General features: G+C 36.5%; 1 protein-coding gene across 3 annotated transcripts; it reads left to right on the forward strand.

Annotated features, from left to right (window-relative positions):
- The first annotated feature begins 1,129 nt into the window (after nucleotides 1-1,129).
- LOC107781448 (WAT1-related protein At4g19185) lies at nucleotides 1,130-12,187 on the forward strand. Of its 3 annotated transcripts, none has more exons than XM_016602147.2 (7): nucleotides 1,130-1,702; nucleotides 7,402-7,464; nucleotides 7,586-7,702; nucleotides 8,985-9,270; nucleotides 10,161-10,316; nucleotides 11,336-11,487; nucleotides 11,557-12,187. In XM_016602147.2, exons 1-7 carry the CDS (start codon nucleotides 1,494-1,496, stop codon nucleotides 11,588-11,590), a joined length of 1,017 nt encoding a protein of 338 aa, XP_016457633.1. In that variant the 5' UTR covers nucleotides 1,130-1,493; the 3' UTR covers nucleotides 11,591-12,187. The 3 variants fall into 3 exon arrangements, with proteins under 3 accessions (XP_016457633.1, XP_016457632.1, XP_016457634.1); XM_016602146.2 differs by having other exon boundaries at nucleotides 11,795-12,187; XM_016602148.2 differs by lacking the exons at nucleotides 7,402-7,464; nucleotides 7,586-7,702 and having other exon boundaries at nucleotides 1,160-1,702; nucleotides 11,795-12,187.
- The last annotated feature ends 3,567 nt before the right edge of the window (nucleotides 12,188-15,754 follow it).

Here is a 15,754-nt window from a genome sequence, read left to right on the forward strand (position 1 = left end):
ATAACATCATACAGACTTGCTTGCTTGATCAAAATAGCAAAATAACACCCAGAACCACGAATCAGGCACCAAAACAATTGAAAGTTTCAAAAAAACTCAAGAACATGAAATTTTACAACTGGACGTCCGAATCACGTCAAATCAACTCCGTTTTGCACCAAATTTTATAGACAAAGTCATAATTATTGAAAAGAACCTATACCAAGTTCCAGAACCGAAATCCGAAACCGCTAGCAACAAAGTCAACGTACGGTCAAACTTATGACTTCTTTAAACCTTTAAATTGCTAGTTTTTAACAAATTACGTTAAATCAAGTTAAGGACTTCTGAATTCGATTCTGAGCATACGCCCAAGTCCCAAATCATGATACGGACCTATCGGGACCGTCAAAAATAATGATCCGGGTCCGTTTACAAAAACGTTGACCGTAGTTAACTCAAATGAGTTTTAAAGAACGATTTTATATTTTCATCAATTTTCTCATAAAAAACTTTCCGGAAAAAAAGTCACGGACTGCACATGCAAATCGAGGAAGGCTAAACAGAGCTATTCAAGATCTCGGAACACAGAAATATAGGATAAAACTATAAATGACCTATCGGGTCATCACAGTCATTCCGCACAGGTACTATCCGTACAAATACCGAATAACTCTATTAATAAGACATACAAATGAGAAGAACTCGCCAAAGATTCTATGTAGGTAGATAATTGAATTGTTTGATGTACATATAAAGCATGAAAATTTTGTGGGTTTCGGGCATGGACTAAGGCACGACATATATAGACCATTTCACATAGTTTATGGGTAAATTTGACCGTTTTTCCATTATTAAATTTGGACACCTGACAGCAAATTGTACTATTTCAATAAGGGCAAATGTAATGCACTTTTGTAATGACAAAGGCATGATTGACTCCGACTATTAATGGAGTACATATATGGATCATATTGAGTAGTTCAGGGATAAAATTGAATTTATCTTTTCACATTTAATACCAAAATCATATAAAACCAAAAGAAAATTTGATTTATCAAATAAGTTTGGTTCGATTTTCTATTTGGTGTGATTTTTCAATATGAAACAGCCGAGCCGTGGTTTGTATTACTTGTTGTCCCAACAAAAAGGAAATAGAAGAAAATTATGCCTTATTCCCTATAGTTCTGGACACATGCCAGACAAGTGACACACAAGGAGAAAACACACACATCTGTTTATGTGAGAAAGCTTAAACCTCAAATTGGTTGAAAGGTATTACAAAAATTTTATCCTAAAGCTTCCTTAGTGTTTTGTGACAAAAAAAACCCATAAGACAAACTCAGTAGAACAACGTGAGGTTCCTGCAACAAGTCCTCTCCTTTTGTCCTATTGCCGTTTTCTTTTAGTCTTTATAGTTAAGTCTTAAGATACACCTACCCCATCACCACCTACCCAGTATTACGCTTTGGTGACTAAATATATAGGGGGTGGGTGGGTGTGGAGTGGATGAGATGAACAAAATGGCAGCAGTTGCAGTAGGAAATGGGGGTGAGATATGGAAAGCCCATGGTACAATGGCAATGGTACAACTGTTCAATGCTGGGTACCATGTGATTACAAAGGTGGCTCTAAATGTGGGCATGAATGAAATTGTCTTCTGTTTGTATCGGGACCTTCTTGCTATTTCTATTCTTGCCCCATTTGCCTATTTCCGCGAAAAGTTAGTTCCTCTTATCTCTTTCCCTATATCCCTTTTCATTGTTTCTCTTAATTCTGCAATCCAAGTAGTGTAGTCTCTCTTGTTTGCAAACAGTAAGCATAGATCTAGTTATATTCAGCCTCTTTGTAGATAAAAAATTGCACTGATGTAAATATAAAGCATGAATTTTTGTGATTTGCGAGCAAATTACTGGCTCAAGCCCGTTTGGGTTAGCTTGTTGTAAATAGCTGATTAAATGTTGATAAGCACTTTTAAATATTGCAACTGATTTTATAAATAAGCAGTTGCGTATTTGGATAGAATACCGAAACTGATAACAAACAATTGATATGTTTGGTAAAAAAGGTGTTGATAAGCTATTCTTTTGTTAGAATGGCTCAAACAACCTTCAATGTCTCAAAAAAATTATTAATTTAGTAGATCTTTGTGAAAAAGAGGAATGATGTATATGGATTGGGGAGGCCGTTAGGGATTTTGTTTTAGGTATTTTGAGAATTAAAAAGAATATCAAGGATAAAGTAGTAAAATCTTGATTAAACTAACGTTTACCAAACGCGTAGATAGCCAAAAGAAAATATTAGCTTACCCAACACAACTCAGAAAATATTCGATAGTGATAACGTAATTGCTCCACTATGTGTAGGATTTTTTTTTTTTTTTTTTGTCTTTTTTTTGTGGTCAAACAACAGGAAATAGGCACCCTCTAGCATACACTGGTGGGGAGAATACCGACATTAACACAAACCCGTACTTTCATGACATTCGAACCTGTCTCAGCACCACCATCAGAATCAATTTGCCAAGTCTTCATTGACTTCTTTTTTGGAATTCAATGTGGAAGTAGTTTACCTTGGCTTATCGTTGGGTGCTTCCAATAAAGACCAAACAACATGGAACCCTGTGATCATGGAAAGTAGCTGGTTGGTAGAACAAATACTTTTCAAAAGGTGGAAGGAAGTGTTAACTAAAAGCACATTTTTAGCACTCTCACATACTCTTTCAATACCACTGGGCACTCAGCTAGCTTACCGGATAATTGTAAAGACTCCATTGGAAGTTCATATGGGACTCAACAAATGGAGATAGGAAGTTCCATTTAGTAAGTTGGGAGATCATCACGCCCCCAAAGAGGTGGGGAGGCCTTGGGGTGAAAGTTTGCCTTGTTTCCACCATGCTTTATGAGGAAAGTGGATATGGAGGTTCAGGATTAAGGAGCACACCTTTCTGGAGGGAGGCAATAAAAGATATGGGATCGAGGAAGAGGGTTGGTGGACTAAAAACATTACAATTCCATTTTAAGTGCGAACGTTGAAGCAATACTATGAAGGAGTTGGAGGAGTTCAATGTCAACGTACCATTTCAAGATTAAGTATGGAAACAGATTCAGTTTTTGAGATCATAGGTAGGACGACAGAAAACGCAAAAGGAGATAGTAGTACGACAAATCCTAAGAGAGGAGTAAATGGTAATTCACTGGAACCTAATGTTTAAAAGGAACCTAGGATTGGGAGGTTGCTGAATTTCATGTATTCTTGAAATGGTCTACAAGCACAACACGACTTACTGGCTAAAATATACAGAAGTGGGAGAGGGGAGAGATGGATTGTTCATGATTAAGTCTTACTACCATTTGGTAAGAAAATACTCGGGCTTCCCCCACTTATCGACTTGAATTCCTAGGGCGCTAAGGAAAATACGCTTCTTTCCATAGCTGGTATCAAGGGGAGTGATCTTATGAGCTGACAATTTAAGTAATCCGTTAACTCCTGTTTTATGTGCTAAAGTTGGGGCAGCGACATGGATCACCAACTCTTGCAATGCAAGGTAGCAACTCTCTTATAGTGGGATATTTTGAAATGGTTCGGACTACAGTGGACAATGGACAATGACAGACATAGTGAAAGAGGCATTATTCAACTACTCCTTTATAGGAAGGAGAAGATGCTGGGCATTGGATGTGGCTCCATTAGCACTCATGTGGATCCATGCAAGGAAAGAAATATCAGAGCTTTCGAGGGGTGAGGAAATAATCTTGTATATTAGAGGAAAACCCTTCTACTATTACTATCCCTAGTTTTTTTTAAAAAAATGTAGCCATGAAGTTTTAGTTTTTATAAAAGACTTATAGCCTGTTTGGCCAAGCTCTCAAAATTTGCTTATTTTGAAAAGTGTTTTTTTGTCAGAATTATTTTTAGGAAAAGTATTTTTGGAGAGTAGTAGTTTGTGTTTAGCTAATCATTTTGAAAATCACTTTTTGCAAATAGTAGAGCAGCAACTTGTGCTTGGCCAAGGTTCCAAAAGTACTTATGGGAAAAAATTACTTCCTCTGTTCCAGTTTATGTGAACCTATTTCCTTTTTGGTCTGTTTCCAAAAAGAATGACCACTTTCTAAATTTGGTAATAATTTAGCTTAAACTTACAATTGTACCCTTAATGAGAAGCTTTTATAACCACACAAATACTGTGGGCCCCTTTTTGACTTGTTTAGGACCACAAATTCCAAAAGTCTTCATTTTTTCTTAAATTCCGTGCCCAGTCAAACAAGTTCACATAAATTGGAACGGAGGGAGTACTTTTTTTAGTTTATGAAAAACTTCTGGTATTACTCAAAAACACTTAACTTTTTCCTAAAAGCTTGGTCAAACACCTCAACTCTCTAAAATAAACATTTTTTAAATTCAAAGAAGCACTTTTGGCTTCCCAGAAGTTTGACCAAACAAGCTATTTGTGACTTTTTATGGAGAATCATATTCTTTTGTAGGTTCTCTACCTTTTGGTATACTGCTTGTAATATTGGAGATTTTTTCACTGTTAATAAAATTTACCTTATAAAAAGAGTAGGTTAGTCTGGACCTAATGAAACTACTTGATGCTGCAATATCGACTATTGTGTGTTTATGAGATAGTTGTGAATTGCCCCCTGCAAGTTCCACCCAAAATAATGCCACATTGTATCTTGAAGATTTGTGGTAAGAGCTAATTTTTATTATTGGAAAAACAACTATTTTTTTGTTGTTGAAGTTTGGTTAGTCAACCTTGGCTAAAGTGGTTATTGTTAATTTGTTTTCTGCCCTTCCATGCTACTTTTCACCCTATATACAATTAAGCACGATTCCAAATATTTGAAAGGAGATAGTGAGATAAAAATGGATGGAGGGGCTACTTGATCAATTGCTCAATACAAATCGCAAGGGTTAGAAAATTCTGTGGTACATATTGTATCCTTATAGCAGTGTTATCAAAGGCGAAAAGCGCAAAAAATCTCTAAGGTCTGTTGGAGCTTTAAGCGCAAAGCACAAATAAAGCATGGGTTTTAATAACAAAGGCGCAAATGGAGAAAAACTACAAATATGTACGTGTCTTCCAAGACTAATATCTATAACCATGAATACCAAATATATGGAGAAAGAAATTGAAGAAAATTTACAATAAAGTGATATATCAATTGTTTAGTATCGTCTCTTAAGGATTATGCTCATTGGCAAGGAAACGTATTTTTTAGAGCCTTGATGAAAATGTTGAAGCACCCACTAAGCGAGGCGAAGCACTCAACATGTTTTGGGCCTCACTTCAGGGCTTAAGCGCGCCTTTGATAACACTGCCTTATAGAGGTTTGGAACATTGAAGGGGTTGGAGCAATATGACTGATCAAACTATTCAACATTATATGAATTATGAAGGATTGATGCACTGTGAAGGACTACCTTAGCTCCAATATGTGTGTGTATACACACACATATATATGCACACACATACACATATACACACAGACACAAGCACATACATATACACACATAGATTATATTCAAAGTTGTTCGAAGTATCATGGTAATAAACTTATGAGTAATGCAATGGAACATCGGAAAAAGATGATAGATCATAGACTTAATGACTATATAACAGTTACACAGAACCAGTTGAATTTATGCTTGTTGGATCTAATTAATAGAAACTATATCTTTCTTGAAGAGATGAATGAAGTATAGGGAGAGGAAGAAGGATCTCCTCATGACATTTATTGACCTAGAGAAAATATATGATAGATTACTAAAAAAGTCCTTAGTGGGTTCCCTTTACTTTGTTAAAAGAACATCCTTGGTGGATACTCGTAAATAGTAGGGGATAATAATAACTCTTCCTATAAGGCCATAACTATGGGTTACATCGGGGATTTGCCTTGATGTGTCCTACTTGCTAACCCAGTTGAGTTACCAATTATATACAAGATGAAGTTTCATGATACGTACTATCTGCAAATGATATATTGTTAATTGACGAACTTAATACGAGTCAACCAAAAGTTATTAAGTCAAGGAGAAGCACTCTAGGGAATAAGAGTTTTAGGATTTAGTAACAGTAAGACATAATATGACTGTAAATTTAACACTTTGGGAAGAATGAAGTGAAGTAAGATTTGATGGCATTAGGTTGTCTGAATGCAGACAATTTATATAAGAAGGTTTAGTTTCTCAAGAGAATGACATGATAGATGAAGATGTGATGCATAAAATTGAAGTACGAGGGTGGAAATGGAGGAGTGTTAAAAGAGTGTTATGCGATAGCAAGGGGCTGAACAATGTAAAATGCAAGTTTGAATCTCTAAGGCCTAACATATCCATGATTTATGTCGTAGATATGTAGATGTTGAGATGGAGGTTTGGTCATATAAATTGGACAAGATTAGAAATGACCACATTAGACAAAGTTTGAAAGTAGCTGCATCTTGAGAGAAGGTTTTCTTGACCATATACCTCGAAACATACTAGTAGGTGCAACACTCACGCTATAATAATTGAATGTTCTAAAATGGGACAATGTGGACCTAAAACACAAGAAATTACCACAAAGAATTTGCATTTTCGTGGAATCAATGGTGTTTTACTAAGAATAGAACATAATGAAAGTATAGAGTCCATATAGGTGAAACCAACTATTTGAAATCAAGGCTTAGTTATTGTTGTTACACGTACATTAAGTCTAATGTTTGCCAAGAATTCTTTTAGTTTGTTAATTATTTTATGTTACTGTCAATATAGGAATAAATAGGACATTTAGAGAACCTTTAGTTTTAGAGAATCCTTATTTCCTTTTTGAAGAATCAAATTGTTTTCCAGTATTGGAAGGAAATGGGCTTGAATAGAGTGAAATGGACAGAGAGGGTTCATATAGACGGCCCCAATTGTTTTATGAGTAGGTGGTTGATTGAAATATTTGTTTTATTAACTACTTGTTAAGTCCATAAGAATTGAAGCAAAGACCAAAAATGAATTTTTTTTTTTGCTGTTCTCCAATTGGAGATTTGAGTGTGAAACCTCGTAATAGACTAATAGTTAGGCTAATTAGATACCAGTAGAATCGGAGGTCTAGCTTTCTAATGATGATGTGTGGGTTGGGTTGGTCCAAAAAAAAGAGAGCATTACTATTGACAAGTGGGTATAGTAGTTCAAACTGAGGGTCTTGCTGCTTATAGTATGTTGTATGTTTTCAGTCTGTTACTACATCACTGTATGGCAGTTCGCTCGACAAACATAACAAATTTTCCCTCTCATTCTTTCATCAGATATCCTTTGTTTTATCTACATAGGCACACACACACACACATATTCTTTTGTATAAGCTCTTTCGAAAGGTTAGTTATGATATTTGCAATTATAATAGCATCACTAACAAATTTACGTGTTACGTTTCTCTATGTATAGGAGGTCGAGGCCTCCTCTGAATAAACGGCTTCTACTGTCATTCTTCATTCTAGGTTTAACTGGGTAAGTTTTGATGTGCTAAGCGTGTATATTTGGATTTGTTTTGTTAATTTCCTTAGTTTTGTTACACTCAATTAAAGCCTATTCCTGAAAATGCCTTTTTTCTCTTTTGGCACTGAGACAGTATTTTTGGTAACCAACTTTTGTTCCTTATTGGTCTTGGCTACACGAATCCGACTTATGCTGCTGCTTTGCAACCTGCAATACCAGTCTTTACTTTCATATTTGCTGTGCTCATGGGGTCAGTAAACATCAACCTTCCTTCATCTCTCTATTTTGTTTCTTTGTTTCCATCACTCACAATTCTTGCATGTCCTGGGTGTTGAGTGAATCTTGCGTTGTTTAAACTTTTTTTGATAAGTTATGTTGTGCTGCTTAACTTTGTGAGTTGTGAAAATATAGGCTTCCTTGATGGTCCAGATGTTGTATTCTTAATACCAAAATTGTTTTGTTGCTTTAAATTGGAGGCTTGGAGCAATCACAATTCACAAGTACTTTATTTTTGTGCATAGAATGAGAATAATTACAGTCAATTCGAGAATCTTTATCCTCCAAATTGATACATGCAACACCGAGATAAATCTCAGTCACTATCTTGGAGAGTTGGACCTTCTAAGAAATTAAATTGCAGAAACACTCCTGCCGAGAGGATAAAAAATGGCACTATATAGATGAGACATAGAGAAGTGATAGCTTGAAGCAAACACAGACACAAGATAAAAATAGATAGGAGTAGAAGAAGATTTGAATTAGAGACAAACTTGATTTTAATATGCCATATGGTAAAAGGAACCAAATACATTCAATTATGGAATCAAAGAAAGCATCTAATTTACTAAAGAGGATTGAATCCTCAAGCAAGCTCCATTGGAGTAGTGGTCAGCAAAGTCATAGCCCCAAAACGATATCGTTGTGCTCCATTCATTGCTTGATTATATCACAAATATACGGCAGTGAAGTTAAACGTCTTATAGTTCAGGAACATTTTGATTATGTATAAATGTTTAGTGACGATTGGATGTTAGACTTCAGAATCTCAGATAGGGAATGGTCTAGATAGTTTTGTTGAAGGGACTGCTGAACCCTACTGCCTTAGCTTCTTTAAAAACAAGGAAGCTAGCTCTGTATAAATTAATTACGTTCTCCTCAAAGAAACTTAAATATACAACTACTTATCATTTAGCGGTACTATGAGAAGAACAAATATGCATCAGTGGCTTTTACATTTCGTATGTCAAAGGAGAGTGCTAATGAGGTAACCTTCTGTATTTCTGTTGGTGCTATTTACTTAGAACATTGATCTTTCTATCATCTAAAACAGCAAGTTCCCAAATGGAAGCCACAAGCCCTGGCTAGTGGTAGTGGGTTCGTTCCTTTTCTAGTCTTGGTTTCTTGTCCATATAATGGCTTCCTTTCTTTACCTGTTATTTGTCTTCAATTTGTGCATTTCTGGTGTTGTCACATAACTTATCTGTTGCAGCTGTTGACCTGCTCAACATTATTTGTATGTGTTATTTATGCAGTACAGAAACAGTGAAGCTTCTTACTGTGGAAGGTCAGGGAAAGGTTGGAGGTACCATTGTTTGTGTGTCGGGCGCTATTTTAATGGCTGTATTCCGTGGTCCAGTGGTGTTTGGAGATGGCACATCAGACTTCACAGCCCACATTGAGATAAGTGCTAAGGGTCAACCCGAGCCTGCTGGATGGCTAATGTCTAGTTTTCTGGAGCCGGGATTTGATAATTGGCACCTTGGCGTCTTATGCTTAATAGGAAACTGTATGTGCATGGCGGCATACTTAGCTATTCAGGTAACTAGATAATCATTTCAATTGCTAATTCAGATCTACTTGATTGGAATAAATAGCAGAGGCCGTTCCCAAAGATTAAACTGAAAGGCTATGCGCATATATAAAATATGTGTCTAGGCATCGGTTGAAAAAGTTTACCCCCGATCTTCCATTGTATATATGATCTTTCACGATGGACCTCCTCTAATAACATGCTAATGAAGGTGATTTTGGCATGCTTTGGTTGAGTGGCCTGTGATGCACTAGCATTTGCAGGGGGTCTTTGAATTTTTTTAAATTGGTGAATGTTTACAATTGATTAAAGCCTGATAAAAAAGTTTAATGTACAATCTTTGAAAAGAAAAATATTGCTACGTAAAAGTTATCACTTTACCATTTCCATGTTAAAAGTTATCACTTTCAGTTTCATGATATTTTTTCTCGTAGTTGTTTTCTGCTCTTGTGAACTTTTATCTATCAATTGCTATTCATCTGAAGTAGATTAATTTGCATCCATCTGGCTTATGTTGGGCATGTCTGCCTTATGTTGGACACCTTTTATAATTGATTTAGAAAGATGACTTTATTGAACAATAACCAGATACCAATTTCAGTTAACAGAATCAATTTTTGAAAAGACTGATTATTTTTGTAACATAATCCACACAATAGTCCAAAAAAAAAAAAAATACTAATTACTTTTGTTAAATAATCCATAGAAACAATCTGATTTTGTTTGTAGCATGGCCTCCAGTCAGGATTGGTACATACAGTTCCTTCGTAGATATCATTGACGCTTTAGATCTTGGGCTAGCTTGAACCGTTCTGGAAAATCCTTGAGTTTGTCAGTGTATGTGTTTGTATTGTTATGAAATGCATGCAGAGTTGAGTGGCTTATGAAATTTTTGCAGGCTCCACTTTTGGCAAAATACCCTGCAGGCTTATCATTGACAGCATATTCATACTTTTTTGGCGTTCTATTGATGATAGGGACATCATTCTTTATGACCAATGGATCAACAGACTGGTATTTGACAAAATCTGAAGTTTTCGCTGTGTGCTATGCTGTAAGATTCTCTTTAGTATCCTCTTCATGTCTGACTTGAGTGCTTATTGTTATAAGGTTTGAAATATGCTAATTATGGGAGTATGGAAGACCCTTCTATACACTGTTTAAATGAAACTTCTTATTATGAGCATATTTTTTCGATAACTGTGGTGTCCGGACCAGCTTGTATGCACCTCGACTAATTCCACGGATACCTGCTACCTCCTACCAGCAACAGGTACTAGGTAACTCTGTCCAACTAGATGGGAAGAAATTACCTAGTGTTTTTTGCCTCCGTTGGGATTTGAACTTGAGACCTCAAGGTTCTCAACCCACTTCGTTGATCTTCCTTTCACATTCACAGTAAAATGGGGCGCCTTGAGGTATTCTAGCCAGTATCAGTGTAAGTCATCACTTTGTTGCTTAAAGCGATGAGTGACGCGAAACGAGGAGTGTTAGCTTCAGGGGTGAAGCCATGCGCTTTAGAGAAATTTGTGCTTCAAATAATGGTGCACAAAGAACTCCAACAAGGATTAGTCCCTTATTTGAATCTCAACTTTGAGTCCTTATATTAATATCAGGATTATTGTATGTTGGATACTAAATTTGATATTTTAATTGCAATTTTATTTTTACTGTATTAAATTCATAGATGTTTGATATTTTTAAATTTCTCGTAGATTATGCGCTTCACTTCTCACTTTTTGCTTCAAGCCCCATGGACCTTGTTGCTTATTTGCTTTGTTTCACTTCTAATTCTAAAAACACCGGTTCTAGGCGATTACCAGTACCAAGATGATGTAGCATGCACCTAAACAATTGACACATCAATGCTCTTCATACTTCCTTCCCCTGTGTTGCTCTTTCAATTTGCAATCGTCAATGCAGCATTTGTTAAAGATAGTTTTTAATGTTGCATAGTGGATTCTCATTCATCTGTCTATAACATCTCATACCATATGGTTAGTATGTAGACGGACAATGTTTTTAGTTGGGTGAAATGAAAAGAGTTTCTTCACAATGGTTAGTGTTTTTCAGGGGATTGTTGCATCAGCCCTGAACTATGGACTTATGACATGGTGCAATAAGATTCTTGGCCCTGCTTTAGTTGCTTTATACAATCCGCTTCAACCTGCTGCTTCAGCAATTCTATCTAGCATTTTTCTCGGGAGCCCTATTTATCTGGGAAGGTTAGTGCTCTAATATATTTAAAATCCACTTTTATATCTGTCTTATGTTCTCATTTCTTTGTTTTATAGTCGTTTTGGCACAATGAGGACCAAAATGGTGTGAGGGTGATGCGAAATTCTCCCGCTGGAAAATTGCCATGTTTCCTTTATTGACTTGCTTTCTCTTGGAGATTGTTTCTTGTGAAACTATGCAATATTCCACTTGCTGAACATTTGTGCCGCTCATATGATCTTTTCCTTATAGTCCATTTCTAGTTGTTCGTCGTTAGCCTCAAGTCTAAGATATCCCAGCGCTTTGTGATTGCAGCATTTTAGGAGGACTTCTCATTATAGCTGGGCTTTATTTAGTAACTTGGGCATCTTACAGAGAGAGGCAGGCATCCATGGGAACTGTTCCTCACACTCCTCGGATGACGGATCCTCTAATCCCATATCAGATAGGACACATTTTCTCTGTTCCTTCTTCCTCAATATCAAAGATCACTGATTAGATAGTGCTACAGATATCATTTGTATGTCCTTTTCTTTATCTCCTTCATGATAATATGTAGTGCAGTTCACTGCTAAAAGAAATGATAATATGTAGTGCAGTTTTATCAAGTTTTTTTCTTTAATTTTCCACAAAAAACTCTTCCTGCAGAAGTAAAAAAATCTGCAGAAACTTTCTTTTCAGCTTTCAGTCGTATTTCTTTGCCAACAATTTTAGTTTATTTTTACTTTCTACTCAAATTACCAAATTATACTAAAATATCTTTTGAGTTTTCTTTTTTCTACAAATTTTTGTCGTGAATCAATGCAATACACATGCCATAATATCTTCAATGGGACTAGGAAGTATGGAAGTCAACTTCATGTAAAAGGTGATTATTGTTGTTCCGCTGGAACTTTACACACCAAAACATGATGGTTTGTAGTCATTATTTGTGTTCATTCACATATCAATCTGAGTTGGGCCTTCTCATTGGTCTGAAAAGATATCTTCATGAAATTAAACAAAACAAATAAGTAAAACATATAGTTGCTGGCTGTGATAGGCTGTTGCATAGTAAAATAGACTCAAAATATCAATCTAAGGGTGTGTTTGGCATGAAGGAACATGTTTTCCTAGAAAATAAGTGATCTTCTAGTGTCTTGACTAGTAAGCAAAAAATATTATCCCAAGAGCAAACACTATGGTTGACGGGGTGGGTAGGTGCAGGGTCGGGAGTTGGGGGATCGAGAGGTCGAAGGGTTGGGGTCAGTCAGGTGTCGAGGGTCAGGGTTGAGGGTCGAACAGAGGTCGGGGTCGAGGGAGGAAGGGGGAAGGTCAGGGTTTGATATTGGAGTTGGTGTGCGGGTTTGGGTCTTTGTGGTTGGGGATGGGGGTTGGGGAATGGGGTGGCATTTGTGTGATAGGGGGTAGGGGTGGTGGTCGAGGTTGAGGGGTGGTGGATAGGGTGGTGGTGTGTGGGGCTAGGGTGGGATGTTGGGTTTGCTGGAAGGTACTGGTGGCAGAGGGTTGGTCAAGTTTGTGGGGGTGGCAAGGTGGGTTGGGTGAGGGAATGCGGATGTGGGAGGGTTGAAAGCATGGTTGGAGAGTTTCAAAAATTGTTTTCCCCATTCTTGCTAGGGAAGTTATTTTTCCTTTAAAATAATTTTCTCTATACCAAATACACCCTATGTCGCAACTAATTTGATCCAATGGCATTCATAAATATTCAACACTTTTTGCTAATTGTTTAGCTGAGTATGTAATTATATTTTGATTATTAACAAACCAGAGCAGAGAACCAGGTTTCATGTTCCAGGTTGCTACTAAGCTTGGATGCAGATGAGAGATGCAGATGACAAATGAACTAGGTTCGTAGCAGACCAAAAGCAGAATGCTGATCAGACGCGGAATATTAGAATATTTGTGCAAGTTGGATTCCTCAGAAAGTCCTGCCCGTGCCCTAAAAGAAATATGGAAACCAAATAAGGAAAGAGAAGGTTGAAGAGTTGGAAGCAAATAAGGAAACCAAATCTAAATAGGAGAGGTTTTCCTTAACCGAAATATTCTAGGTTTTGGAGCATAATTGAAGAAGAGTATCGGCCAACTTTGTAACTATAAAAGGAGACTTTTTGCCACCGTTTAAGATTACTGCTATTGAGAGAAATCACATAGAATTACTTCCTATAATAACAATCACAACAAGAAGATACTTCTGGAGACTTAAGCTGATAAATTGAAGAACCGGTTCTTAAAGATGAAGCTGTTCAAGTTCTTTAGTTGTTAGGTTGAGTCAAGGTGTTTTAAAATGTAACCTATTTGCTTTTGGGAAGTGTAATCAATAGGTTAGTGCAGAAACTTTGAGTTTTTGTTAGCTTCCTAGACTAGCGTTAGTTTGGGAAGGGGTTGCTAAAATTGAGTTGATTGTAGGGATTATGGTACTTGAGTTAGTCCCCTTGATTATAGAGTTGTAACCTAAAACTGCTCTTTGAAGTTCGTGGAGTTTTGAGAAAAATCATACTGGGTAGGTCGTGATTGTTTTACTCCATTGAGCAAGGAGGTTTTCTAAGTAAAAATCTTTGTGTTGGTTAAATTTTTGCAATTATTTCTGTTTGTGTCTATTTGCATAGTTCAAAGAACCAGGTTCTTTGAAATCACGAAAGATGGGTAAGACACAATTCAACCATCCTTCTTATGTCTAGGTGCATCATAAAATAACAATTGGTATTAGAGTAGGTTCTTTTATAAGAGACTTACACCTTGAAAGGATCTACAATGGCTGCACCGCCGGATGCTCAAGAAGGACAATCAACTGTCAAGCTGTCACTGTTTAATGAAAAATATTACGGTTGGTGGAAGGAAAGGATGTGTGATTTCTTGGAAGGAGAAGACTTGGAGCTTTGGGATATTGTTGAAAAGGGCCTAAAGATTCCTATGCTGGTTGATGACAAAGGTATCCCCATTGGACCAAAGCCAGTAGAAAATATTCAGAAGAGGATGTTAAAGGAGTTCAAAAGAATGCTAAAGCCAAGAAGATTATGATATGTGATATTGGTCCAGATGAATACAATAGGATCTCAGCATGCAGAGATGCAAAATCTATATGGGATGCCTTGCAATATGCTCATGAAGGTACGTCTCAAGTGAAACAGTCAAAGATTGATATTCTAACTAGGCAATATGAATGATTTAAGATGAAAGAGCGAGAAACCATCCTGGATATGCATACAAGGCTCACAACGATTATCAATGAATTGATATCTCTTGGAGAAGTTATCCCTCGAAACAAAATTGTGAGGAAAATGCTACGCATACTGCCTCCCCATGGGATAGCAAGGTCAATGCAATTACTGAAGCAAGAGTTATGGCTGTCATGCAATCATCTTCAACTGATGAGTCTGATGATGATGATGATGATGATGAAAGTACGAAGATGATCAATCACTGATGGCCAAGGAAGACAGTGATTCAGAACCTGAAGATCTCCTAGCATTAGTGGCACATTCAGACTCTGATGTTGATGAGGAATAAGAACCCGAGGTAAGTTTTCAAGACATCAAAGACAAAATACATACTTACTCTAAAAAGAAATTAATCTCCTTATCTGGTGTCTTGATTGATGCGTATCAAAAGGTTTATAATGAAAATGAACAGTTAATGAATGACTATGCATCACTTAAGTTTGAATACAAAGATCTGAAAATAAGTAGAGAAAACTTTGAAGTCTTTATGGTTGATCTCAAGGACCAGATCCTTGTTTTGGAAGATGAAAAGGTTGCCTTAAAAATTGAGAAAGATAAATTGCTCAATGCTCCAAATAACGGTAAAGACCTAGCCACAGATATTCAGGAGAAATTAGAAAGTGAACTAAATGAAGTTAATAAAAATCTTCAAGTTGAATCTGAAAAGATTAGGATGCTTCAAGAAAATCTGGATAAGGCTAATTTTGAAATAGAAAAGAACTTAAAATGGATCAGGTTTTCCCAAATAATATTTAAAATTCATGAAAATCACAGTAGCAAAGAGGGTCTAGGGAATACTAAGGCTAAATTTTCATACAATCCTCATAGCAAATATGTCGACATTCCTGATAATCGCCTATTCACACACTGTGTAATAATGGACACCTCAAAGAAACATGCACATCTAGAATTCAAGAAGACCTAAAAAATATTGCATATGTTGAGAAAAGGAAAGTGATGAAACCTGATTCTTCACTGAAAAGTGAAAAACTACCAGGATGGGCTAAGAAGAACGTGATTCATCTTTTTACTCAAATAAAGGGACCCAAGCTTGTCT

Source organism: Nicotiana tabacum, chromosome 23 (assembly GCF_000715075.1).
Source record: "Nicotiana tabacum cultivar K326 chromosome 23, ASM71507v2, whole genome shotgun sequence".
Taxonomy (NCBI): Eukaryota; Viridiplantae; Streptophyta; class Magnoliopsida; order Solanales; family Solanaceae; genus Nicotiana; species Nicotiana tabacum.

Excerpts from the sequence above, each read along its gene's own strand:
- LOC107781448 (XM_016602146.2), top strand. The coding sequence starts at position 1,494 with ATGAACAAAATGGCAGCAGTTGCAGTAGGAAATGGGGGTGAGATATGG. Across the intron at positions 1,703-7,401 it reads TTTGCCTATTTCCGCGAAAA|GAGGTCGAGGCCTCCTCTGA; the intron begins GTTAGTTCCTCT and ends CTCTATGTATAG. Across the intron at positions 7,703-8,984 it reads ATATTTGCTGTGCTCATGGG|TACAGAAACAGTGAAGCTTC; the intron begins GTCAGTAAACAT and ends TTATTTATGCAG.